We start from the raw sequence: 24,742 nt of genomic DNA, 5'->3' as shown, positions 1-24,742 counted from the left end.
GAAAGCAAAGCTGATAGAAGAAAATATAACTAATGACATCACTTAGATTTGACAAAAGTTTACTGAGCTGACAAACTGTTCTGGAGACATTTTGCTCAATATTATGATCATTGTACTCCCCGTTGTGGTGTGAGATATTCAGCAGAAAAACGGATCATCTGAACTATTAGAATTCTTCCTCTGGTTAATGATGATAGATTATTTCATGATGAAAAATCTGCCTTGTGGTGGTGTAGGATAAAAAGCCTTCGTATTTATCAGCTAAGGCCCATGAATGTTTAAAACTTCATGGTGAATCACATTCCTGGAAGCAAATTGACAAAAAAATTGTACTCAAAAGAGGGAGAGATAGCCTGTCCTCCCCGTAATCTGAAACAAAGCAACTCTTTTTTTTACATGTGGACTGCATCAAACTGGATCATTTACTTTCATTTGACAGAAATCTCTGATTTGGACTGAAGCGGACTTTTGTACAAACGCAGTCATGAATGCTGCTGCTGCTGCAAAAAAGTTGTTTTTGCAGGATTCAAACTGAAAAGTCACACGGTCCAGCCTTTCACCCTTCAGGCTATTCTTTCTTCATCATCATGGATTATTTTATTTGATCTTATTAGCCACAATTCACAGTGCGTTGAGAGGTGCTTTTCTTGGAACTGCACTGCCCTCTAGTGGATCGTATACATATCACAGATCTTATCTCACTCCTGGTATAGATTAGATCTTTAGTAACATAAATGGCTGTCCATATAAAACTGTGGGCTGTGATGTTGTGGTGGGAGCATCTTCTTCGCTGCAGAGATAGATGTTTAGGGTTGCTCAGTCTCACTGGATCTCTCTTGTTCTGGGATCAGCTGCCTCTTAAATATCCACCCTGCGGAAATTCCGCGTTCAGACCGGAGCAGGCACCTCCCCAAACACCTCTCCTCAGGTGAAGTTAATCCCCTCAGAGGGTTCCTGCGAGCAGCACCCATGGGAGAGATGACGGAGCTAAATATCCTTTCTGAGGTTATTGGTCAGATATTAAAAGAGGCGCCAGATGCCAGAAAACATCTTGTTGACAACCACAGCAATCTCATCCGAGTGGCAGATTACTGCGAAAACAATTATCTCCAGGTGAGAAACGCTGCAGCACAACAGCTTTTGTCATGCTGTCGTTTGAGAGGCTTTAGAAGGCTTTGGAAACATTTGGACTATATTACGGCCAACAATTTATTTATTTATTTCTTTTTAAATTGTTGTTTTATATTCTGTAGGCAGAAGATACCAGTAAAGCTCTTGAAGAGGCCAAGGCTTTGGCCACCCAGGCGTTGGCCAGTGTGACCTACCAGATCAACAGCCTGGCCAGCACAGTGCTGAGGCTGCTGGACTCCCAGGCCACACAGGTCAAAGCCATGGAGTCCTCTATCAACCTGCTGTCCCTGGTAGGAAGCACATAATGTCTGTCCAAAAAGGACTGCCGGAGGAAATGCCTAAATAATGAACCGATCTCTGAACATACAATGGCCTTGGGTGTGTTTTGATTTGCTGCGAAATTAAGAATTCAATCCAATAGATTTAATCACTTAAACGGTAATTGTTTGCAGAATTGTATGGAATCCATTAAGATCAGTAATTCACTCTATGCAAGTCAAATGAAATGAGCCTGTGGTTATTTTTGTGGCTTTGCTCCACAGAAGCTAGTTGTTGTTTTTGCTGCACTTTTACATGAGATGGCCTCTCATGGAGTGTATGAGTTGGTTGGGGCTCTTCACACTGTGCTCTGCTCCAGGCTGCAGCCATGCACCACGACAAAGTAGCAAGAAGGGAGATTGGGGTTTTCACTACTCCCAAAAACAAGAGTCGCTCCAAGTTCATGACCCCGCCGCCTTCAGGCAGGGAGCCGGAGGGGAGCTACTCAAGAGCGCCAATATCATACTCCATCCTGGACTCCATTGGCCACTGTTTCCAGGTAAATGAGATGCTGAACTGAAAGAGAAAATTAATCACAGCATTCAAATTCACACATCTTTAATTAAATCCCATTAAATCAGCCTGCACAGCACAGCACGCTCTCCAGGATGCAGCACTAGTGTTGTGTGGTGTGATATATGGTCAGTAAGGCTGACTGTGAGGAAGAGATGTGCTTTATCGTCAGCTTTTCACTTCCATTAATCTTCTCCCCGCAGGTCTCTGAGCAGCAGCCCAGAAAGAGAGCCGACAGCATCCAGAGCACTGCAGACACCTCTGCGTATGTACACACAGTTCAGTTTGATATGAAGACTCTTATGAGACCTCTCATGGCTGTCTGTTGAACATAAGACTGCAGGCATCAGGTGTTTAGTTTTATGTTGCATAAAGAGTGGAAACTGTACAAAGGTGTATTTTTTTTTTTTTTTTTTTTGGTTTAGAGAAATGATACATTAATTGATGGCCAGAGTGAGTTTGAGAGGAGACTCTGGATTTTTTTTTTCCCCCCTTTAACCATAGCACAGAGACAATGAGAACAATTTCCTGGATATTTATTTATTTCCCATTCTTTTATTCAATCAGTGCATTGTGGTTTCACATGTCAGGCCCTTTTTTTTGTAATCTTCTGCCATCCGAAGTATTTATCTTATCACCTCCTGTGCAGGTAAGACGTCTGTGGGGGCAGTTATGAAACTGTCTCCAGCAGCCAGTTAGCTTAGCTTAGCATTAAGAAACAGCAAGTATAGGCTTGTCCTGAATGTCTGAAGCTGACTAACTCATCTTGTGTCTAGTTGCTTTAGTCCATATTGAACCAGTAGTTTCTCGCAACCAGTTGTGAGAAAACTACCTGAGACACCTGACCCCCCCCCCCCTCACTGTTAGTTCTGATGAAATAACTGAGATCTAAGCAGTTTTTATTTATTTTATTTTTTTTTATTGAGGTTTAGATGTGGATTCTTACTTGGGGCCAGAGAGAAGTGTTGATGTGTCACACTGTTAGATTCTGTTACATACATCTGATGTCAATCTACCCAGATAGTTCTCTGCAAAAACTTGGAGTCAACTATTTGTTTCACACTTTTTTTTTTTTTTGTGTGTGTGTGTCATGGGTGCAGATCCAGTCTTGGGATTGCTGTGCCCCCACCATCAGTCCCCTCCCTGCCAACTGTCACCAACCCCACCAACGACAGCCTCCCGCCTCCTCCCCCACCCACCGCTGACCCAGAAGCCAGTGTGCCGCCGCCTCCACCCCCCCCTCCCTCCATGGACTCTGGCAACCCAGCTCCACCTTCCTTGGCCTCACCCACCTGTCTTCCTCCACCTCCATCATCATCATCATCAGAAGCTGGTCTTCTTCCCCCTCCGCCTCCACCTCCGCCAGTGTCAGGACCTGGTTTACTTTCTCCTCCTCCTCCTCCTCCGCCTCCACCTCCACCTCCGCCTGTGTCAGGACCTGGTTTACTTTCTCCTCCCCCTCCACCTCCCCCAGTGTCAGGAGCAGTGCCCCCTCCTCCACCACCCCTTCACACTGGGACCTCGGGAGTGTTGCCACCACCTCCCCCTCTCCTACATTAAAGGACGATGGTATGGAATGGTTGTATTTTAGGTGAGAGCTGGCTGTGTTTGCCTTTTACACTGACGTATAAAATCTGCCACATGTGAAATATTTTCAGGCCTGTTTAAAGATCAACATAAAGGATAAATAAAAGTTTGGAAATATGTGTGCAAAGACTTAACCTTGGGCTGTTTCATTGGTGTTGAATGACACTGTATGAGTCTCAAATGATATTTTTTCAGGGACAGAAAATCCTCCTTCAGAGCGAAACATCCTGCAGCTCTGCCGAACATGTTTGAACAGCACGTTGCCCACATTCCTAAGAAACAAGCTGAAACAGGGTTTCTTGTATTTCCCAGTTCTCCTTTTTCCTTTCTGGGATTTCCTTATTACATCTTTGTGTTTATTACAATATTTCTTACTCAACAATTGTCACTTTTGCAGCAGCTCTGATGTGCCAATGAGTTGTTTACATCACTGGCTGTAACTTTGGTGAGTTTTGCTACTTTCAACAGGCCAGTGAAGCTATAAAATGTCTGTGGTGAGTCAGTGCTCTTACTAAACCTTCTCTGCATGGCTAGTACTCAAAGGTAAGCTTTATTTTAAGCATGTAGAAGGACCATCTCATTCAAACTGTCTAAATCATTTGCTATGTTCCTTTTTATTTCTGCCCTGTAAGTCCAGAAGCCGGAGCAGCTGTCTGCTCACACAGGACCCATTATCACATGTGCATCAAAAATGGTGAGGAAATATCTCTTATTACTGGCTTCAACTGATCCTTCTTGTCTGTAATCTAACAATTAGCTTTAACTCTAAACTAGCCCGTTCTGTAAATTAAGTTTCTGTTGGAGTTGGAACAAACTCTTAACGTTTTGTGCTGTTGCTCTTTCAAACAATAATTACATCCACCTTAAAGATGTTCTGTGTGACATAAGGATAGTGCCACCCTTCAGTGGATTCATGTATTGTAAAATTTAACACAATATTGCATGACAAACAATAAGAGTCACAATTTTTATATCTAAGACCAGATCTGTCCTTTTGAAAGCTTTGTTTTTGTTTCTTTTTTCAGTTGTGAAACCAGATTTAAAAAAAAAACCCACTGCCATGGCTTTTCATCATCTCATGGCTGAGTGAGTATATCCTCTGTTCTCAGCTTGATGATTTGACTTGTATACCCCTTTGAATGCATGCCGTACATATTAAAGCTGTGAATTCCCTTCAGGATTCCCATGTTGTTGGTGGGTATGATGCTGTGGATTGTGTGCTGCTATTATGCAAAGAAGCACAGAGAAGGGGAGAGCTGGCCTGATGTCTCTCCATCTGTGTACATCATCCCCATATATGAGGAGCCGCGAGAGGTAGTGTGCATATATGATCCATATCGTCAACCTCCTCACAGAGGCCCTCCCACAGTGTGAGAAACATCAGCCCTCCTCCATACAGGGTACAGTACTGCCTTTCATACATTCATCACATTTCATGATGAAAATGCTCATGTTAGAAGGGTACAAAGTTTCCTTTTTTTTTTTTTTTTTTTTTTTTTATATATTATTTGGATACATTTTAATCATTAACTGTCTCCTATTTTTCAGCTTGAACCACCATCATACACAGGCCCGCCACCTTACTCAGAGGAGCCATGACCCCTCCCTCCCTTCACCCTCATGTCTGAACACATTCACCTTTCCATTAGCCAGCAGTTACAAGTAGATATTTCAGTTTTTCCAGGACCAAGATTTGCATTTCCACCTCATTTGGTGTAAATGTTCATTTATTTTCTTCTCTAGTCTACTGGAATCTCTGTCTGCATAAATTTTATTTTCAGAGGATCAAAACTATTACTCATAACTCCAAATTTTTTTTCCCCCAAATTCTCTTGCATATTTGCATCACAGGCTATCAGTGGCAATGTGCAACTACAGCTTTTTCTCAACTTAAGTAACAAAATCTTCCTGAGCCTTATTTTAGCCCACACAATTTACAGATAGTTTGAATTCTACATGTTTTATTTATGTATCTACCATATGGAGAGTTAACAGATAATTAAAAAAAAAATATGGGCACAAAGTTTACATATTCATAACTGTGACCAAACTAATTTATACTCATTAATAAAGTTAATTTTAAGTGAAATATTATTTGTATCTTTATTTTTTTTTTTTTTTTTAACAAAACAAATCATAGCATGCAACAAATTCAGCATGATAAAGGTTGTAGATTATTAGTTTGGAATTTCATCAACACCAGAAATGTGCAAAATGCAGAGCACAAATAGCCCTGTGTCTTTAAAAAGGACAATAATGCTGTAAAAGTTCTTCACACACATTGCACTTCCCTAAGTGACACATTATCTTTGAATACAGCAACCCACCAGCCAGCACAGTTTTTGTATGTTTTGGATTCCTTCATCAGGTAAGGACTCATATGTCAAAATCCAGTTTTTGTACAAATCTGGCGTCAGTTTGGTTTGTGTCTCATTATGTGAATTCAGTTTTTTTTTTTTGTTTTTTTTTTTTGCTTTTAAAAGTTTATGAGCTACAGATTTATAGGATGAAGGTTTGGCATTCAATCTCAAACACTATAAAGTCAAACATTATGCTGGTGAGTCATGCTAGTTTACATGAGCAAAGTCATTGTCAGTTCTTAAGATTGGAATTATGGTCGGTGGGTTAGGGCCTGTCTATTTCACGTAACTACTGTTGATTACAAGCAAGTTAACTCAAATGTGCTGCACTGTCTCTTTTTCCACAGTAATGTCAGCAGTGTCACGGATGTATTCAGAGTCATGAGTACGGCGCTGAGTATCTTTGGATATATGTGAGTAATCAAGAACAGTTTATGTAAATTTCTCCATGCAGGACGGGACACAAAGTGATAAAGTCTTGAAACAATTGAAATGTGTCCCTAGATTCCCAGCTGTGGTGGTTTCCATAGCTGTGATCCTCCTTTGCTTCTACCTTCACACGAGAAAGAAGAGAGCTGCATATAATATCACCTCGCCGATGACACAACACGACAACCCCTCTTTGGTGGTCCAAACAATTTCTGTGGAGGAAGAGCAACATTACAACACATTCCCTCCTCACTACAGCACAGTGGATCTACCTCCTCCCTACTCACTGGTGCGTGCAGCCTCCTCACAAGCAGCCATTGACATTGCATCACGGCACACTCAAGCAGCTGCTCTGTTATTACGAAAGACTGCAGACATATTTGAGTATTCCTTACATCAGCTCTGTCGGGTCGTGGTTTCGACCTTTGTCTCGATACCTATCGTGTCACACTCGTTAAAAATCCTACAAAGAGCCACATTATAGCTCTGTAAATGAACAACAGCTGTAACTGTTGAACAATTAAAGGGATCAGTCCTGAATCGTCTAACTGATAACTTACTCAGGTCTGGCTCACAGTGTTGAATGTTTTACCATACAGTGTGACATCAAACTTCTCTCTTGTACAGTTTGACCCAAAGCTGATGAACATTTGGCCAGACGGCTTGCCACCTGCCTACGAGATATACGAGTATCCGACTACTCCTCCGGCACCTCACTGGGCACCTCACTGGACAACTCCCACGGCATCTCTACATCCGACCCCCTCACCCTCACCCAGCACCACCCATGGCCACCACCAGCCTGAAAGGTCACTGCAGACCTCCGGTAACTAACTGCCAAGAAACAACTGTTGTGTTGTTTCTGTGTATGCTGAAAAATGTTATATTAGCATTTATTTAACATGTCTTTGATTTAAATGTGACTTTGCATTAATATTAACGGTAGAAAATCAGGCAAGATTCTGAACATTTTAATTTTTATATGAACATCAAAACTACAGTGTACGTAGTCATCCAACTGCATCTACTCACCGGCAGAATCATCAAAGCACCAAGTGTTTCTCTAAGTTATACTATATACTCTTTATTACAATACAGTACTTACAAGTTTTAGGGAAAATAAAATAAATATTAAATAAGTTGCCAGTATAATTTTATGTTCTAAGAAGGAACAGTGATAGTGAAATGTTCCATGATGAAAAAATAGTGTTTCCTTGGCTTTTGAACCATATTAAGGCAAAAGTAAGTATGAAGAAGCCACTGATAAATATTTTTACTGTTGTACTTCAAAAATAAGAAAAATGTATCAGCTGTCCAAACTGTCATGTTAAATAATATGTTTGCCTTCATAATACAATCAGTGCATACTGTAGGCTACGTGTTTAGTCCCCCCCCCCCTTTTTTTTTTTTAAACTAGGATTGAAGTGTTCTCAGTGCTACAAATAAGCTCAAACACAATCAAGAAGGTAATAGTCGGACAGTAGTCCATTTGCTGGACTCTGACTATCTAACAAACCAGATGCTTTACCAGCACAGACAGGAAATGTACAACATAACCAACATTAAAAAGGAAACAAAACAAACTGAGGCTTGTTCATCCAACAAAAGACAGTTTTCCACTGCGCTTCCTGTGTACATAGATATTTATCAGGGTGCGTGTGTAGACATATTGCATGTATGCGTGTTTTTGTTTATAAATACCTATTGCTGTATCTTTTTTTTTTTTTATTAAGTGGAGACACAGAATAAAGCACAGCTAAACACATACAATCATACTGTATGGATCAAATGATAAAATATAGATAATTAAATAGAAAAGTGACATTTGGCATCTTTCCATATCCAATTTGTCTTACTTGTCCAATGTAAACATTACACTACATAAAGTATTTGGAAAGGCTAAAAAGTTTAATATCCTTCAAAGAAAACCACTGCCATCTGTAAAACATATGCATTACTATAAACCTTCCAACTGTATGGTAACATACATACGCTCACTCGCACTATTGCACTAAACCTCATGAGCAACTAAGTTCTTCTGAACAAATATCAAGAATTATTCAGATTCTGGCAAATAAAACACAACTCGACATTAGGCTCAACAGAGGAACACTAAGTTTGTACAAAAATGCTCTACATGAGGCTGGTCACGGAAACATAATGCTCAGCCCTTCACATCAGACCGATCTACCAATCGTAGTGCCTCTGAGGCTGCCAAGGTTAAAGCGTCCTCCCACCTCCGACCTACTGCTCTGGCACTGTGCCGAGGACCTCTGCCACTTTCAGAAGACCCAGCTGACAGGCACCCACTGCTGCTCTGTTAACAGTTTCTCCAGTGCCAACCGTAGACCTCGGAAAGCCACTTCCAGACCGTCGTTTACGATGCAGAGGTCAAAGTAATGTCCATAGGCTCTCTTAATGCGCTCACTCTCGTCCACCGTCCGCTTTAGTTCAGAATCCTGTTGGGAGCAGGTCATGTGCAGGACAGTGAGACCATTAGGTGAAAATAAAAGACAACCAGGCAATCACTTAAATGGCAGTGAAATTGGTCTGTCAGAGTTTAACACTTTCAGAATTCTGCTTTTGGAGTTAGAAAACAAACAATCCGTATGAACCCATAAAAGAAGTTTTTGAACAAATTAAAAAAGGAAGATGAATATCATCTTATGAGCTTTGGTGAGATGCTTCTAGGTGGACTTTATTACCTTTGAGCAGAGACACTTTAGCTATTTGCAGTCTGTTTGCTATGCCAAATTAAACATGAGGCTTGAAGCATCTTTTCCCACAGTATCAGGCTCTTCCTTTAAGACAAAACACACTCACCGCTAACTGTTTCGTGACCACTCCCGACTCAATTGCTGTTCGATTCATAGCTTTAAGAACCTCAAAGTCTGGGGCTTCAATGAACACAACGTAGGGCAGGAACTCTGACGTCCGCAGGACTTTGAGAGCCTTCGTTAAAAAGAAGGGGAAAAAATGAATAAAAATGGCCTTACAGGAGACATATTACAATTACAGCATCACAGATCACAGCAAGGAATAACCAGAGCTGCAAATCTGAGGCATTTATACAGCTAAGAAAGTGATTCACATCTAACTGCAGGGTCTTCAAACAAATTCATCAAGATAATGTGTATGAATAAGATGAGCTGAGTGTTTCAAGTGAGTGATGCTGATCATTAGGAGGTCCTTTTAATATAAATGATATGCTTTGCATGAAATTATTTCAGTAGCAACTAGCTCTACATATTTGGTCTGAAAACATATTTAGCAAATTATTTGGAACAGAAGTACCAAATATAAGTAAGGAGGAAGTGATAGAAGTTGAGTCCGTGTGAGCGTCCTACCTGTGGGTTGACATCCAGGATGCAGATCTTTCCTGTTTCTATCACATCGTGTATGGAGTTGATCTTCGTCCCATAAAGGTTCCCATCGTACTCGCCATGTTCCAAGAAACGGCCATTCTTAATGTCACACTCCATTTCACTACGGGTCATGAAAGAGTACATCTGGCCGTCCCTCTCATCCACCTTTGGTTTTCTGGAGGTGACTGAGGGACACGGATAAATTCAAAGACAGATGGATTAGTGCCAACTGAAGGCAATCTTTCAATATAACACAATAGCAAATCAATTTTACATCAATGCAGAGTCTAATAAAGGAAACGTACTGCAGCAATAAAACATGAAACCCCTGCATGACACTGAATGACAGATGGAGTTTTGGTGTGGTTTAATGTTATGATGAATGGCTGCACTTACAGGGGATGGTGGTGCCATAGCGCTGGGGATCAGACACCAGCAGCTTGTTTTTAAGACTGCGACGGCCGACTCCCTGCGCACCAATCAGAACCAGCGTCTTCCTCCTGAAGGGCGGGACCTTGGCGACCTCCTCATAGATCCGCAACTCGTGGCGATCAAATTCTAGCAGACGACCAGAAATGATGGCGATCAACACAACACCACCTCAGTGCCCGCACATCCAGTTGAATAAAATCTCAAAAATATTATTTTTTTTTATACCTGCATTCTTGGTGGTCAAATACATCATCTTTTTTTTCTTCTTGCCACCCATCCCAGCACACAGAGGACCTGAGACAGACAACAACACACAAGGTACAGTCACATCTCCAGGACTGGGGCTTGGCTTCGCTGTCCACTTCAACACAGTCCCTGTTCACAATGATACAGCATCAAGGTGAAAGCTCTGCTGGGTCATGGGCATTATAGGGAGACAAAACCACTTGGTGGCACTGTGCAGCAATATTGATCCACTCAGCAAACCATTCTGCTGCCAGGGAACACCTGTGACTCTGCGATCTGCTGCCCGTCTGTTCAATATGGCAAATTCATTTCCAAATCTTTTATGTATAAATATGCACACTAAAAAGCGAAATTCAACTTGTCAAACAATCGTGACCGTGCACCTAAAAGCCAGAGCGCTAATTAACAAAGGAAATATTTTCCTCAATTTATGAACTGGATCAACACTATAGCCTCAACATCCTAAAGTATTCTGTTAAAATATTTTGTTCAGACCAAACTCAATGTTGGTATAATATTTGAAATACGCATGAACAGACAGATGTGTCCTTCCCTGCTCCAAGGGCAGTACAGTTGGGCTGTCATCTTCCTCTACGATACAAGTGAAGGGCATGGAGCTGGCTGTGAATCACCTGTTCTTTCAGCGCTGAGGGGATTGTAGGAGGAAAAGAGCCTCTATTCACTCCACATTTCATAAGAGAGAGATGATCATTGATCAGGCTTTGTATTTACGGTGGCCTTATTAGCACGCCTCAATCAACGCTGCGCCTCAAGCAAGGCTGTTTGTGAATGTCAGGCCTTGCAGCTTAATAACCAGCAGATTGGATCAGGCCGCCTGAGTCATGCCGGTGCTCATTACAAGTTCTCCAGAGGTCACTGACGAAGTAACAGACTGGAGAGATGAGAGGAGGATGCACGGGCAGCGCCAGATGAAATGCTTGTATGATAGGGAGAGGAACAGATGCTGTCTTTGTTGCTGGTGTGTTTGTGCAGCGAGGAGTCTGTGTCGAATCTACATAATGAGAAGTGCCTCTCTGCTCTGCTGCATGTTGCTGAGAGGGGTACCTGTGGTAGCGAGCTCTAGATCTCTCTTCACAAAAGCTTTCCTCTTCTCTTCAAGGAGCTGGCTTGGAATCAGACCTGCACTGCCTCCCTCTATGTGGCAGGCCTATGAGTGAAACACACATGAGCAGTTACAGTTAAAAAAAACAGAAATATGCAAATGCCATAGCCTGTCTTGAGTCTCTCCGGCTGGAAAGGTTGGGCGCTGTACTGACCTGCCACCAGTTGAGGTCCTCCTGGTTAAAGATCTGCAGAATGTCTCCACTGTTGAAGCTTAGTCCTGCCTCCTTACAAGGAATCAGGTTATCATGAGACGGGTCATAGTCAAAGTGGCACTTGACAAAGGCCTAAAAACAGCACATTGAGCAAAGGAAGCAAATCAGTCAAACAGTCGGACTTAATAAACACATACAGTGTAATAGGGGACCATTGGCAACTGTATATGTCTGCTGCTGTTGTGGCGCATTTCACCAGCGGTAGATGGATTGGTAGGTGTCCATCACTTTGAAACAGCCTTGCCCACTTAGAGACCACTCCATCTCTCAGCTCACTTTCTCCACATCTCAAGGTTTAAGGGATTCAGCTCATAAAGCAAACCCTGCATCCCTCCCCCCACTGACAGGACAAGGAGTCTGAGAGACAGACGGAGGGAGAGGGAGAGACATAGAAATAAAGAGAGAGAGAGAAAGAAGGAGACTGATAGCGCGCCAAAATCTGTAGTCATGGCAACCATCCCCTCCCCCGTTGCACTGGATGCCTTTTTCGTATTGAGCTGATGCATGAGCATAAAAAAAAGCCTGCCAGCCTTTACTGTACTGCATGCGTGTGTCGTATCATTTCCCTCTAAGGACAAAATGGACAGACACGCACACACGCACACACGCACACACACACACACACACACACAGGATCATAGTCTCCATTGGCCAAAGGGAGCTGTCAGTTCAGTTTAGTTCCCATGCAATGCCCCAACTGCAGACAGGAACCACGGACAGCAGGATTACAATCAGGGAAACGAGTTGGGAATACATCTAATCACTCAGAACGACATCCACTTTCACAGCTCGCTGTGTGGGCCCCTCCAAATCACTCCTTAATATCTCTGACACACAGCTGTTCTGAAGCTAAACTCTTTTACACTCTGGTTTCACAAAGAAAGGGTCTTCGGACAATACACTGTTGAAACAACTTCTTCCAAATAGCCTCCGCTGTTTGAACTGCATGGAGGAGCCATGACTTTGTGGAGTAAATAACCCACAGAGATGAGATGTTGGTTTTCTTCCATGAAGGCAATTTGAGAGCATTTCTGCCAGATTGGCTGCGACACACTTTCTGAAGGTCTAACCAGAGCAGTGGAGAAAAACTGCTGGAAATTAGAGTTTGACAATGACTACATTACATAAGTCAAACACAATCACCCCATCTCCTGTTTTACTGATTTACATGTCTTCACTCAAAGAATCCTCTCATCTCCTAGACTAAAGGATACCATATCTACAGCTGTGCAAGCAGCTCTGTGCAGCCATACCCAACCACGGCAGTGCTTTGAGCTAATTGTTAGCACTTGAATTTTCAAAGCAATCTGATAAATTCTTGAGACATTTCATTGTTAACCACAAATGTCACCCTTGCTGGAAGTGGAGGAAAAGTCAGGAAATTGCACTGCTAAGGAGGGCACTTCCTATGGCATCCATTTCCTGAGAATCCACCCAACAGTGGCTGAGATATTTCCATATGGATGAAGTGGTAAACTTGTTCTAGTGTGGCTAAGTCATTTTTTATCCAATTCTTTTTACTTTTAATTCTTCTTATCCCTGGATGCCAAAACAATGTCAAACACATGTATAAACTATGGTAATAACCCTGGCACGCAAACCTTCTAAAAGTCATTTCTTGTTGATTAAGTTATACCATATTGCGGTCTGTTGTAGGAAATTCTTTTTGCACAGCTTTTTCAAGTTTGAATGTTCCTCCTCTGTTTGGTTAAGACCGATCAGTCACAGAGCCTTGTGCCCAACACTTGTTAAGCTGTATGTACATCCTCTGATGTGCTCGGTTCCTCCCATCCTATTGGCAATGCATCACCAGGCAAGATAACCCTCCTATTTCCCCTCACTGTAAAACTGGGTCACGGCTTCACTGCGACTAGGCTCCTCGGGCTTTTAACCACTACCAAGCACTTTCCTCTGGGTTTTTTCTAACTTTTCAAACTATGCAATCTCTGCCAAAAATGTGATAATGCAACAAATGTTCTGTTGTCTTCATACCATGAGGAAAAAAAAGAAAAGAAACTAATTAACTCCAATGTCTGCTGTCAGTTGGATCGCCCATTTTCTTCTGTTCATGGAGGCTTTAAGATGGAGCCATTATGCACATGCTGAAAATTACTCTGCATTTGGATGAGTGACAAAAAGCAGCATTTTAGCCAGGGAGTCTATATCATCTATGAAAATTAGATATATGAGTCTTGGCAGAACATGCAAGGTTAAAGACTGCAGGAAAGATGTTGGGGGCCCCTCCAAAAACGGATTCGCCTTTAAAGATTGGGAAATTCACTGAGGAAAATCATCATGAGGTAAGTGCATCCATTGTCATGAACAATTGGTGTCTCAGCAGGAAAAAGTGAGAGACTGAGAGTTTTGACATTGGTGGTAGTGTTTTCAATTCATGTATTAAAATATATGTAAATATCATCCAGGAGTCACAATTCAGAACACGTCACTTAAGGATTGCATTTTCTTAAACCGTTTTATTTTTTATTGAATTTTCTATCTGTTTAATTTATATTGAATCTTTTTTTTTTGACATTCATTTCTTTTATTTATGGCTTTTGAAAAGCACTTTGTTTCTTGAGTGCTATATCAAAAAAAGTCCTTCCTCTCATTATTATTTCATTAGCTGCGTCGTTGGTACAAGTTTTAACAATCTGTGTAACTGTGGAGACACGAAGCAGTGTGCATGTTTCAGTTGTGTGTATTGCTGACCTGCCGTGGTGTGTGTGGCTCCTGATAGCTGGGCAGGATCTTCAGCACCACACTGCCACTTGCTTCCTTCAGCATCTCCTGCAGCACTTTGGGGTCATTGCCCACCTCCTTGCCGTTCACCTCTTTGATGATATCACCCACATGCAGCAGACCTTGCTGGTCAATCATGCCGCCGTGAAGGATCCTGGCGATCACCAGCTCGCCGCTTTCAACTCGAAACGTCACTCCCTGCATGCACAGACAGAAGAAATGTAGTAAGTGGCTAACTAGACCTGAAGAACAGAGGCTTAATGTCTTAAGCTAATTACTGAAAATGGCCACTAATTGCTGGCTGCAAAATATCCAACTGTTCCATTAAAGATATTTAGGCTTGAAGGATTTCTCTTGTTGGGCAGACATCCCAGGGTGTTACCATAAGTTCATGATGTTGCCCCTTATTTGTCACGCTTAGACTCCACTTACACTCTCACCATTTGAAAATACAGATCACATGATTATGATGGCAACAGCAAATCTTGGATGAGGTGTCCAATGGCCCTTAAGAAATCTATGACAGACTGCAGATGCAGCTGGAAGAGTTTGATGGTAAAAAAGTGAGACAATAGAGTGCCTGGAAAGAGCTGCTCCGTGGTATAAATCACTTAGATTTTGTGGAGGGCAGCAGTATAAATCTGACTCATTTCTCTTTTATACAATGATCTAATCTCAGTGAGTGCATGAGTATCACCCCTGACACAAATCACAAAATATACGTGAAGGTTTAATGTTACAGGAGGAGTTCTGTCCTTCGGGAACAATTCTGCCTTCGCCAGGCAGGCTTACCAGGTGCTCACCGGACACCTTACGGATCCCCACCATCCTCACTGCATCTGGAGGCACAGGCTGGTTATTGAGTGCGGCGTCCATGAAGGAGCAGGGGCTGGGAGGTGGGGTCTCATAGTTTTTGGATGCCACAGAATCATGGGTTTCCAGGAGGGACTGTGAGCAGAGCAGCAGACGGGTGACAAAATCACTCACAGCGCTGAACGATGTGCAACAGGTCTTTGTGCGTGCAGAGTTACTGTCAGACAGGACATGGATGGAAATACAGAAACCACTGCAGCGCCAAATCAATTAAATCCATGCTAGCACAGCACGCGTCATTAAGCATGAACATCACTTTGAAAAGTAATTAAAAGGTTTAGCACGAATTGACTGTTAATTAAAGCTGCAGTATACTGCGAGATGCAAGTCCTGTTCTGCAAACCTGGAAGTGGGGTTCCTTCAGGATGCGGACCAGCTCGTCAGCTGCTGGGCTCCTCTGTGCGAGTGGGCTGAGCTCCTTGAGGATGTCCTGGACCAGCTCCACATTATTCTCCCTCACAGCCTCGAGTTTTGGTTCCTCAAATCGCTCATGGGCCTGATATTTTTAACGAATAGAAAACAGATGCAGTTTAGGGATATATCTGGCTTCATAAATACCAGGATTAAATGAATGCCCGATCACTTTGTCTCCGCTTTAGGGGTTTAAATGCCACTATCTTTGAAAAGGAATGTCAATCCTTTGAGTGAACAGCCAATTCATCTAGCTAATGAAATGTTTTCTGACTTCTGCAAGTCTGTTTTCAAGTCACTAACACAGTGAAGGGCAAAGAAGCAAACAACAAAAACAGCAACATGAAGCCAGGCCCCGATTGGGAAGACAACCTGCGCTGATAAATCCTGACCAAAAGAGACAGATATCAAGAAAAGCAAGTACAAACTGGAGTCAAATCTTTTAGCCCCTCAGGTTTTTCAGTGTGCACTGTGAAGCATCAATATTTTAGGGAGCGTTAATTTTTGTTGCTGCCAAGGACAGAGGAGTCTCTGCTTGTTGGTCACAGCTTCCACACTTCTGGCACAGATTTGCAATGTAAGAATCAATCTTTCCTGTTTGTTTTTGGCTCATTTTAAATCAAAGCCCTGGTTTGGTTTCTGTTATTTCTGTCATACATTTCTAATATAAATTTACTGTAATATGGAAAAAAGCTCAAAGGACTTGATCACATAAACAGTTTTTCCAAACAACATGCAAATGAAATGATTTACAGAATCACTATTTGCTACTGCACACCAAGTGAATTTGTATTTGACAATCCACATTGCAAGGCCATCCAACAGAGGGCTTGTCTGGTGGGACTCACTGCTACTCTGGCAGCCACAGCGTTTGTTTGTTTGTTGAGGAAGAGAGGAAGAACCCCTGCCGATAGCACATACTAACAAACAAATAATGGATGTTTACAAATGCCTGTACAGACTTCCACATTTTCACACAAAAATCCTCATACACATATGCTGCACACAGACCTGGACAGAGGAAGTGATTTGCACATGATTAAACACTCCCACAGGGAGCTCTAAAGGCCTGTTCAGAGATACAGCAGCAGGACTTTGCTCATTTGGTGTTTTGGCAGAATCTTTGTAACCTGGTGGATTGAGCTGATGGTATCTGGTCCTGAGGAAGCATGCCTGTATGGACACTTGGCTAAGGGAACTGTTTGAGAGCCATGGAATTGGTTATACGCAAAGAAAAAAAGGACAATGCAAAAATGACTCAGATAAGCATGGGTTATTTTTCTTCATCAATTAATGTTACTGCTACTGATCCTCAAAAGTGGCTGATAGTTCATGGACTATTTTAGAAAAACATCGTTTCACTTTGTTATTTTGGGCGAGTGGGGGTAGCACGAATTCTATGCCATTTCATCAATGTAAAATTATATCTGTGTGCACAAAGTGAAGGGTTGCGAATACATTATAAAGCCACTGCAGATATGAAAATTTGAATTAATGGGCAATATAAAAAGAGAAATCAATACACCGAAGGGTTTTGCGGTGCAACAAATTATTTGATGGGGTAATAACTCAGTTAGACACCAATATTGATCTGAATATTGCTGTGTAACGGGTCACATTATGAATCTTCGACTTCAGCTACTGGAGCACTACCCTGGAGCATGAGCCATCATCTGCCCACAGAGTACACAGGGAGGAAATTTTATTCAAACAAGCTCTTTGGTACATGTAAAAGACAGTATTATGTGTAGTATCATCCAGCAGGTGTAGACTCCACTTTACTATATATATATATATATATATATATATATATATATATATATATATATAGTAAAGTGGAGTCTACACCTGCTGGATATATATATATATATATATATAACATTTTCATTATTATATACAGCTTATATACAGCTTTTACATATCATTTTACATATTTTTACTTTCTCTTTAACTGCTACATTTTTCATAGTTTCAGTCTGCTTCATGCTTTCATGTATTCAGTCTAATTGTGTCCCACCTGTCTCACCAGTCCTGTTCTTCCTCCTTACTCACATGTTCCCTACTCCTTCATTAGCTCCCTGGTAAATAAACATTCGCTCGCTTTCTCTTGGTCTCTGTCACATTGTTTTCAGTACTTTGGCTTCCCTTTGCTGAGAACAATCAGCACATGAGATAAGATGCACTCCACAATGTAAACACAAAGCTTTTATGCACAATTTCTGTTTCTGCACTTTCAGCTAAATGTCAATAGCTGGAAATAAATGAGATAATAATAGCTTATAGTAGCACTGAGCTGCTAAGATGTTCTGCACAAGCTGCTTTTTACTCTAGAATTTACTATCATCTTTCAGTCTCATTTACAGTCTGAACTGGGACACGATGATTGTTTGGAGGGGTCAAAATCACAGGGTACAGAGCTGCAAAAGAGCTTCTGAAACACTCAACCAATCATTGAGTATGCTCCACCATTGTCAATAATAATAACTGAGCACTGCAGGAACTTTTGCATGATCATACCTGCTGTCGTTGGAATCTGCTCATTGTGGGACTAATCATTGAGATTCATTTAAGAATTGTGGGTTGTGCTGATTGCATACTTTTGTAGTAAGTGTGATGCAATCAGCACTATTCACTGAAGTCCTGAGGCCACATGAACACATGCACTGACCCCGGTGTGCCCCCCTACCCATCTGTTAGCATGTTAGCACAATGCGTTGAGTGTTTTTAGATCAACGACGGGTCAAGTGAAACTGTCGTCTTGGAAATCCTTCTTATATCAAAATCATTCAGAGGTGCATCTTTTCTCTCAGCTTGCATCAGCACATTAATCTTTTATGAGAATGCTCATCAGCATACTAGTACTACCATCAACACCCTCAGGCATACAGTACAAACAAACACCAGTGACATGCTCTTGCACGCAAGCACGCACACATGCATATGTAGTCTTCTGCAAAGGAAAAATCTATCCTGTGTTAAAAAAAAAACTAATAAATAAATAAGCAAACAAAAGCAAAGAGACACCGACAGGGAAAGAGAGAGAATTAAAGATAGAAAGGAGCAGAGGAAGCTCTGTTTCCATCAATATGTGAGGCTTTTGACACAGTGGTCCCCATTGTTCCCTGTGGATAGTCCATCTTTAAATTTCCAGAGCAGAACTGCTTTTAAATGACTGGATGATTCTGCTTGTTACCTCCGATGGGTCTGAGAAGAACCTCACAGTCCAATGAATCTCCGTGAAAAGAGAAACTTCATGGCCACAAGTAGCTTCCACATCAGTGCAACTCAGCTAACACAAAACAGCACAAAGAAAACACCACACCAGGTGGACACAAAACTTTGTGACAATATTACCAGCTGATGAGCAAAGTACAGTGACAGATGAACTTGGTTAAGTATCAAACCCATGATGTATCTAGGTGGGTCCGAAATCTTTGCTAATCTACGGCATATTTTACGTCGGGTCAGTTGCAGTATTTTCATTTGTACAATACACTACAAACAACTGACTGAATAACTTTATGGGAGCAGTGTATGGAAAAAGTAAGAGTTTAATAAGCCATCAAAATTGATATTTGAAAAGGAACTTCTTTTGTAAGGATAAAAATAAATGTGCTGTGCTGACAACTGTTAGCAGCATTAAAAAAGGCAAAGAATGACTTTTAGTAGTTGTGAAATAATCCTTCACTTTTTTCCTGGCATGCCTTGGCAGTGCACAGTAGTTTTTCCTTCTCTTCCTGTTGTATTTTTAAAAGGCATGTGAAACTGTGGACTTGGCAGGAAGTGGAGGGGGAAGACTTCAACAGGAGAGAGAGAGAGAGAGAGAGAGAGAGAGAGTGTGGGATGTAGGGGGATGAAACTCTGAAAAGACTGCCTCTGCTAAGCTCCTTCACTCTTCCCCTACCACTTCCAAAATCTACGCTCTGTAAGAACACATCACTCTCTGCCATGTTAATGTCAAGGACTAGTTCAGATTGGTTTCATAAAAGGGACTATACGTGCGGGGAAGTGAGGAAGTTGATTTAAGGACTTTTGAAGGAATTTTTCAAGTAAGCTAGAGTCTCATGAAGTCATGAGCGTATGAACAAAAGTCTGAGCTCCGAAGGTTAAAGTTGTTCAGCAAAGCAATCTGATACACAGATTGGACTTGTTTACATTCAAATATGAAGGACTTCCGGTCAAATTCCATACACAAACTTCACTGAAATGTTTTAGCGTGGCTAGAACAGCACAGATTCTGACTGACTGAAACCAGCACCAATTATTATAGCAGTGCTGGTTCACATGCTTTTGGTTGAAGTTTTTAGGACCAATGAAAACAACAAAATATAACAGCCAGCCGTGCCTGAATTGTCTTGCATAGAATTATAATACCCTTGAAAGAAACTCCATCATTGATTTCAGCATTACTGCTCTCTCCTCTGCTCGGCTGAGTTTACTCTATTTAACAGGGTCAATGGGATTAAACATAGTTCCAGCACAAGGTTACAACCTCAAAGCCGTATGTTGCACAGAATTTATAATTAGTGCTAGTTTTCATTTCCTGTCCGTCATTGGGCTTTTGTCTATGCTGTCACAAACTACTGTCACATAAACATTGATTCAGAAGTGTGGCCAGTTCCACTTGCTAGCTTGTATTTTGATCCTCAGAGTGCATTTCCCTCCAAGCAAACCACCAGAACTTTGAGAACGTGCAAATGAGTTGGTTAGTTAAAGCAATCAAACAGGTTATTGGATTAAATAGATAAAGTGTAAAACATAATGACGGCCATTTATTCCTGTATTCTCCACCAGCCCTTGCCAACTTGGCACCCTTGCTAAGATAATTGTGCAGCTCAATGACTGCTGTTCAGCCATTTGCTCTGAGCACTAAAAATATCGTATAGCTCGGTTACAATGACTGACAGATGGGAAACAGACGAAATGTTAGTAGCCAAATAAAAATGTCTTTGCTATGTTGTCCCACTTAATATTTGTATGTGCCAAACATGACGTGTGCACTCATTCCCACAGTCACATGTGCGTTTAGGTTAATGGGTGATTCTAGTTGTGAGTGTGAGCGTGAACGGCTATGTCACTCTTCATGTGCCATCAGAGAAACCCTGTGAGATCGTGTTACCAGCAGGCGATAGACAGTCCACAGGTGTGCATTATCTGGGACAAAGTTTGTGCATCACTGTCAACACTATCAGCAGCTCACTGATGCGGCTGTTAGCAAAAACATCACCTCATCTCTTATGTGCCTTCCCTGCAGCTGGGAGAGATCGTTTCATGGCAGTGAGCCTCTGTTTGCTTCTTTACATTTGGGTTTTCATCTGATTTTCGCTGCTTGTGTAGCATGACACTGAGTGGAAATGAAATACCAGATGCCTCCTACATTTGCATTTTCAACTTATGAGAAAACAATGAAGCAGGACCATTAAAATGGTAATGTGATTGCTCTTGATGAATTTAATCTGTCTTTTTTGGGGGTTCATTTAAATTTTAAATGTAATAACAGCTGTAAATTTTAAGTTTCCACTTTGAAGAATCATTTTAATAACTATTTTCGTAATGAATGCAAAAGTATGAAAATATTATGATTTGCTTTGCATTGCTGTTGTTAAATTTTAATCTGAAGGTTTTTATAAAATCCAAGTAAAATGCTGCAATGCCAATTTAAATGACTAGCACCTATTAAATACCAATTCCAACTCAAAGCTTTAAATCTCCCGTATTGCATGGTGAGTACATGGTAGTACCATATCCCACTTCTAATATTATATATATATATTTATATACAGAGAGAGAGACATTTTCTGAGATTTTCTGATTTCTGTGCTCACCACTGGACTCTCCATGATGCCTTTGAGGAAGATGAGGTCCAAGTCATTGGCAGTTGTGGAGCTTGTGCTGTCACTCAGTGTATCCAGGGCCTGATGCATGGCTACACACACACAAACACACAAGAAATAAGAGAAAGAACAGAGTTTATTTCACTGCTCTCACCTCCCTAATCTACAGCTACCCATGGGAAATGAACTGACTAGATAACCTGAGAGAAAGACAGAGAGAGAGCACATTTACAGTTCACACTGCATGAGTGAATATGAGTAGGCTGAGGGAAAAGGCAGCAGGACTGAGGAGGGAGAAGGGATGGAAGCTGCTTCACATCTGTTCCCAATTCCACCTGTGTTAGCTATCCACCTCTAATGTCTGTCTGTCTTCTCCTGTAACGCCCTCTCTCTCCCTCTCTGACACATGTTCATACACATAAATACATTCCATCTGAACCACAACAAAATTGCTGGAGTTGTTGACATTGTAGCTTTATGAATTTGTAGGCTTGTAGCACAGTAGATTTCAGAAGCCGGCTGAGACTAAATGTGACTGTAGCACAACACACAGGCAACATTTGTCTGTTGAAATGTATTAGACAGATACAGGGGCCTTTGCTTCCATAGCTAAAAATACAACACTGGCTTTTACTCTTTACAAAGGAAGCAGTCTGGTGGGCCACCACAGTCCTACACTACCTGCTTCATATGCCTTATGCCCTAATAAAGTCATAACAGAACATTAAGAGGCCATTGGTCCAGTTTGAAGGCTGCTAGTTAACGTTAAGTTAGTTAAGTTAGGGAAGACTGCCCTAAATGCTTTCTATTGACAAATTTGAACCTTGTCTTTAAACAACACTTTCACAAAAGACAATGAAAGGATGAGGTATGCTCTGGATATACAACGTGATTCATAAAATTATAATGTCCTGCTGCAGTCCAAAAGTCCAAAAAAAAAAAAAAAAAAAAAAAAAAAAAGGAGGGACAGTAAAAAAAAAAAGAAAACATTATGGATGCTGAATGAAAGCTTATGCAAAGTAGTAAAATAATAAAAATGGTTTACTAGCTTTTAAAATGAACAGATTAATTGATGCATCAGTGATGCCAGCAGTAGTTTTCCGTTAGTGCTATAATGCACATTATTTCTGTTTAATTTATAGCAGGGGCCAAAATATCAGGATTTTAACATTACCTCTGTGTTCTTTGAAATATCATATAACATCATGTACTGCATGCAATATTTACATGGTAAAATGCATGTTCCAGTGTTTTTTCCTACTGAGCTGATTTTTAAGATTAAAATGTTTTCAGATGGACAATAACAGGAAAGATTAGATCAATGATTTAGTCCAGTTACATTGATCAAGATGCAAAACAAAAGCCAAAAATGAACCCTGTGAGCCTATTCTAAAACTGAGTGGTGCCTTGAGACAACATGCTACTGTAACAGTGACAATACTAGAATACTGGTGTTTAGCAAGTATAATCTTTACCACATTCACCATCTTAGTTCAGTCTAGTTTAATGCTAACATCTGCTGGGTGCATTCTAGTTTCTTCAGGTGCAAAAACCAAAGTATGGGGAAATATTAGTACATTTTTGACCACCTGTCACTGAGGACCAACAATGTCGACCTGCTGGTCAGACAATGAAGGGCATGGTCCATCCTGAAGGGTGATGAATGTCTGTACTGTACACTCTGTGGCCTGTAAAAAAGACACCCAACAGCTACTGAGATAGTTCAGTCTGGAGCAAAGTAGAGAAACTGGCTGACTGGCGTTTCCATCCATCCAAAAATATTACAAACACACAGTAAATAAAGTTTTCAGTGATCCAAAAAATATCAATTACTGGATAAATAACAAGTTTTACTCTGGAAAAAAGGGTGTGTACTATTTGGCATAATGAATAAGTCTCTCAGAGTATCATGATTCTGTTCTGTGGTTTCACTGATGCACAGCCTGAAGCTGCACAAGCACCACAGCAAAATTAATTTGTTGACTCAAACATGATCAACAATTCCAAAAGAAAATGCTCTTTAATCCCCTTACAATTATCCCTTGTTATCGCAAGACTGTTTCAAGCCGATATTCTATAGAGCAGCGTTGACAATACTTGTTAGGAAAAAGAACCTAATAAAACAGCCACTGATGTGCATGGGGATGATATAGATTGCTCTGTGCAGGTCAGGTCTGTGAAGAACCTGACAACTTTATATTTCTTTTGCTGATCAGAGAGTTGTGGGAGGATTTTTTTTATGTGCTTCAAGGGAAACGATGAGGTAAGTGATATTGAGAATGAGTTGAGAGCTATTTTTGGTCTACTGTGGTGTTTTAGAAGTATTTTTACATGTGCCCTCACTGTACAGTCATGAAGACAAGACGCCGTTCTCATGTTGGCTTTGACTCAGCGAAAAGACTGAAAAGATTGAAAGCTGAAAAGGCAAGAAGGCAAGAGGAAGCTGACCTCGAAGATTACAGACCATCCGCTCGTTCCCTGAATAATTTGACAAGTAAATTAAATAAATAATTGCACAAGTCTTCCGCAATGAAGTCTTGTTTTCCTTCTATTTTCCTTTGAACACCAGCTCTGCTCCATCAGGACTGTTGCCAGATTTGCTCCTGGCAGAGAATATTAGAACAGCAGGTTCGTCTTACAGGTCCTGCATAATTCTGTTTAAGCACAACTGTATGCTGGTATTGGTGCAACATCGGCATTTCTTGATGTCAACTTGTTTTTCCTCAGTGTTTCCCTTCTTTTCGATGTGTTCATGCGTCAATTCTCCACCACTGCATTTGCTATATCAATAACGTCACTCGTCATTTTTCCAGCCCTCAACCGACTCAACATTCCTTATCACATAACTTCTCTGCAGTCTTCTCCTACATCTCGACAGCGTATCAGAGACCTTTAACAAAAAATTTTGGAGGAAGAAATGTGCTTGCATTTAGATTTTTGGAAGTTAATCAAGGAGAAAACAAGAGCTGTAGAACAATACACATTTTTCAAGTGCTAGGTATGCCTGGGGTCATTCTATTATTCACAGGGATTATTAAAATTCCACCTTATTCTCTTTCTCCAGTCTTTCTTGTCCTTTCTACACATTTAGCGAAATAGGATTGCTTCACTAATTTTCCTTGGCATGCGTCAAAGACAGCAGAGGACTGGCAATCCAGGTCAAAGGT

At 41.2% G+C, this 24,742-nt stretch overlaps 2 protein-coding genes across 5 annotated transcripts in view; one reads left to right on the top strand and one right to left on the bottom strand.

Annotated features, from left to right (window-relative positions):
• The first annotated feature begins 886 nt into the window (after positions 1-886).
• abi3b (ABI family, member 3b) lies at positions 887-5,638 on the top strand. The gene is made up of 8 exons (XM_029527391.1): positions 887-1,113; positions 1,254-1,421; positions 1,769-1,948; positions 2,166-2,227; positions 3,063-4,243; positions 4,575-4,635; positions 4,728-4,949; positions 5,098-5,638. Exons 1-5 carry the CDS (start codon positions 970-972, stop codon positions 3,520-3,522), a joined length of 1,014 nt encoding a protein of 337 aa, XP_029383251.1. The 5' UTR covers positions 887-969; the 3' UTR covers positions 3,523-4,243; positions 4,575-4,635; positions 4,728-4,949; positions 5,098-5,638.
• A 2,074-nt stretch (positions 5,639-7,712) lies between these two features.
• mpp2b (MAGUK p55 scaffold protein 2b) overlaps positions 7,713-24,742 on the bottom strand; it is a 33,713-nt gene continuing 16,683 nt past the window's right edge. For 2 of the 4 annotated variants that reach the window (XM_029527388.1, XM_029527387.1), the window contains 11 exons: positions 21,567-21,667; positions 15,674-15,826; positions 15,250-15,405; positions 14,428-14,655; positions 11,659-11,790; positions 11,447-11,549; positions 10,361-10,429; positions 10,100-10,261; positions 9,686-9,888; positions 9,162-9,290; positions 7,713-8,797 (listed from right to left, as the gene is read on the bottom strand). In XM_029527388.1, the coding sequence (XP_029383248.1) occupies positions 8,621-8,797; positions 9,162-9,290; positions 9,686-9,888; positions 10,100-10,261; positions 10,361-10,429; positions 11,447-11,549; positions 11,659-11,790; positions 14,428-14,655; positions 15,250-15,405; positions 15,674-15,826; positions 21,567-21,667 (1,613 nt within the window). In that variant the 3' untranslated portion in view covers positions 7,713-8,620. The remainder of the gene's footprint in view (positions 8,798-9,161; positions 9,291-9,685; positions 9,889-10,099; positions 10,262-10,360; positions 10,430-11,446; positions 11,550-11,658; positions 11,791-14,427; positions 14,656-15,249; positions 15,406-15,673; positions 15,827-21,566; positions 21,668-24,742) is intronic. The other 2 variants (XM_029527389.1, XM_029527390.1) reach the window with 2 other exon arrangements.

This window comes from Echeneis naucrates, chromosome 19, assembly GCF_900963305.1.
Source record: "Echeneis naucrates chromosome 19, fEcheNa1.1, whole genome shotgun sequence".
Lineage (NCBI taxonomy): Eukaryota > Metazoa > Chordata > Actinopteri > Carangiformes > Echeneidae > Echeneis > Echeneis naucrates.
Note: the sequence above shows the minus strand (reverse complement) of the source record. Positions and strands in the feature narration are given on the sequence as shown.